General features: G+C 45.0%; 1 protein-coding gene across 1 annotated transcript; it reads left to right on the top strand.

The window, feature by feature from the left end:
• LOC133375606 (myogenesis-regulating glycosidase-like) lies at window positions 1-2921 on the top strand. Its single transcript, XM_061607350.1, has one exon. The coding sequence runs from the start codon at window positions 274-276 to the stop codon at window positions 2359-2361; it is 2088 nt and encodes a 695-aa protein (XP_061463334.1). The 5' UTR covers window positions 1-273; the 3' UTR covers window positions 2362-2921.
• The last annotated feature ends 57 nt before the right edge of the window (window positions 2922-2978 follow it).

The raw sequence follows: 2978 nt of genomic DNA, 5'->3' as shown, positions 1-2978 counted from the left end.
CTAGCAGGAGTAACAACAGAGAAATGTTACTCCCAGTAACCAGAATTCACTTATTAGGGAGCTTAGCTTGGCTGAGATCTGCACTTTCATTGTATTCTAAAAGGCAGCAAATCTGTATTCCGAGAGAGAGAGAGAGAGAGAGAGAGAGAGAGAGCTGTTCTGAAGCACAATCTTTATAAAGCCAGACAAAACTCTCACCATAACAAGTGCCTCACACACACACACACACACACACACACAGCTAGTGATCACAGTTATTAGATCTGCGATATTATGGAAGCCCAACTGTTCCATCGTCGAGGAAAAGGACAGAGGTTGCAGAGAGAAAAAAGCTCCAGAACTAAATCAACCCTACATTCATCTCTGAAGTCTCACACATCCTGGCAAACTTATCTTGGAATAGCTGCATCATTAGCAACAGGACTCATCTCAGCTGTGTTGGCTTGGTATTGCTATGTGGTTGCACCTGCACAGACAGACCTGGTGAAGATGATGCAGGTGGACCTGCGGCAGAATGGCTTTACCATTGAAAACTGGAATGGAGAGGTGGTCTTCAGATTGGCCTTCCAATCAGGCATCCTTGACCTGGAGTCTTGCTCTGAGGAAGGGGAAGTTTTAATCTGTACTGGCACAGAAAAAGGGGTGTTTAATTTCATCCTCCAAACTGTCAAGCAGAAAGATGCTGTGATGTGTTACAATGTCTGCTGGGAAGAGTTTGTAGCAGACACGGTCGTTGAGCACAAAATGTTCTGGGGGGATGCCCACTGGTATGGAGGCTATGAGATGAGCGAACAGCAGTGGCCAATTATGCTCCCTGGAAGCCAAGAACCTATGGCATTTGTGACCAGCGATGTGTATTCTTTCAGGAACAGCTTTGGGGGCATCCTGGAGAGGTACTGGTTGTCCTCCAAAGCAGCAGCCATCAAGATTAATGACTCGGTGCCCTTTCACCTTGGGTTCAACGCCTCTGAAAGGTCCCTCGTCTTCCAAGCCAGGTATAAAGATTCCCCATATGAGCCTTTATTAGGGCATCAGCCCTTTCCAGAACTGAGTTACCATATCTGCATAGGCTCAGACATGACTTCTGTCCACAAATACATGGCAAAGAGCCATTTCAAAAAACCTTTGAAGGTTCCTTCAGAAAGGATGTTCCGGTTTCCAATCTGGTCAACATGGGCCATGTACAAAAAAGAGGTTGACCAGGATAAAATTCTGGAATTTGCACAGATGATTCAGAATTACAGTTTCAAATACAGCCACATTGAAATAGATGACATGTATATGCAGAATTATGGTGACTTTGACTTTGACCCCTTAAAGTTCCCTCATGTGATGGATATGTTTGACAAACTTAAGAAAGATGGATTTAATGTTACCATCTGGATACACCCCTTTGTACATAAAAATTCCCCAAACTTTGAGGTAGCGATAGAGAAGCAGCTTTTTGTCACAGAGCACAGAGGGGCATTCCCTGCTTTGGTTCAGTGGTGGAATGGCGTGGGCGCCATATTGGATTTCACCAACCCTTTAGCCAGAAACTGGTTTCAGAGCCATCTGAGGCAATTCCACACTAAGTATGGCATATCATCCTTCAAGTTTGATGCTGGTGAAACGTGTTATCTTCCCAAACAATTCCGCACCTTCAGTCCCTTGTCAGATCCTAGCATCTGGTCCCAGCACTATGCAGAAATGGCCATTCCTTTCCATGAACTTGCAGAGGTCCGAGTCGGGTACCGATCCCAGCATATCTGTTGTTTTGTTCGTATTATTGACCGAGACTCAATCTGGGGGCATGAGCTTGGGCTAAAGTCCTTGATCCCTACAGTGTTGACCATTGGCCTTTTGGGATACCCTTTTGTTCTGCCAGATATGATTGGTGGAAATTTTCTCCCCAACAAAACAGATGGTGCTGTAGACATCCCAGAGAAGGAGCTTTACATCCGATGGCTGGAGCTGTCAGCCTTCATGCCTTCCATGCAGTTCTCCATCCCACCCTGGCTTTATGACAAAGAGGTCATAGAAATTGCCCTGAAGTTCACAAGGCTCCATGAGTCTTTGGTTGCCCCCCTCTTGTTGGAGCTGGCCGGGGAGATTACCGACACTGGGGACCCCATCATACGCCCCATCTGGTGGATTTCTCCCAGCGACGAGTCTGCGCACAAGATAGATTCCCAGTTTCTCATTGGGGACACCCTGATGGTGGCTCCTGTCTTGGAGATGGGCAAGCAAGAGCGAGATATTTACATCCCAGCGGGCAAATGGCGCAGTTACAAAGGAGAGTTGTTTGAAAAGACACCCACCTTGGTGACGGATTATCCTGTTGATTTGGATGAAGTAGCTTATTTCATGTGGGCTTCTTAAGCGACCTCAGAGCCAGAGCCAGAGCAAGGACTCAACCTCCTCATCTCTAGCCCTCAAGGTGACTTTGACTTAATTTGTTTATCTTTAAACCGGTATTTCTGCACAGAGCAATTTAAAAAAAGCTAATATATTCTTGTTACAGTCCTGATATGGCTTTTAGTTCTGCTGAATCTGTGCTGCTTACAATCTTTTTATCTCACTCTTCCACGACTGGGAAGGGCTGTTATCTCTACGTTGCACATGAGGAACTCAGGACCAGGTTAACTATTTGACGTGTGAGCATGGAGCAAGGCTAACTTTCAATATAATGGGTTGATTCCACACAGCACAGTAGGAGTGCTTTGGGAGTGATTTTCCATGGAGGACTATACACTGAAACTATCATGGAAAATGGATACGGATGATGCAAACAAGGTTCTGTGAGCCGAACACCTTTTATTAGTCGAAGATAATTATTCTGTGTGGTTTGCAAAACTGGGTGTGTCCTACACCAAAAATATCCAAATTATGCATCATTGTATCTTTCTTTCAGAATAAATTACATCTGCACAATTGCACAATGTTTAAGTAGCATCTCTAGGCTGAATTAAGAGTTCTGCAGAATGCAGAAGAATTTA

The sequence above is a fragment of the Rhineura floridana genome, chromosome 1 (genome assembly GCF_030035675.1).
Source record: "Rhineura floridana isolate rRhiFlo1 chromosome 1, rRhiFlo1.hap2, whole genome shotgun sequence".
Classification (NCBI taxonomy): Eukaryota; Metazoa; Chordata; class Lepidosauria; order Squamata; family Rhineuridae; genus Rhineura; species Rhineura floridana.
This window is presented reverse-complemented; position numbering and strand designations above follow the sequence as displayed.

Excerpts from the sequence above, each read along its gene's own strand:
- LOC133375606 (XM_061607350.1), top strand. The coding sequence starts at position 274 with ATGGAAGCCCAACTGTTCCATCGTCGAGGAAAAGGACAGAGGTTGCAG.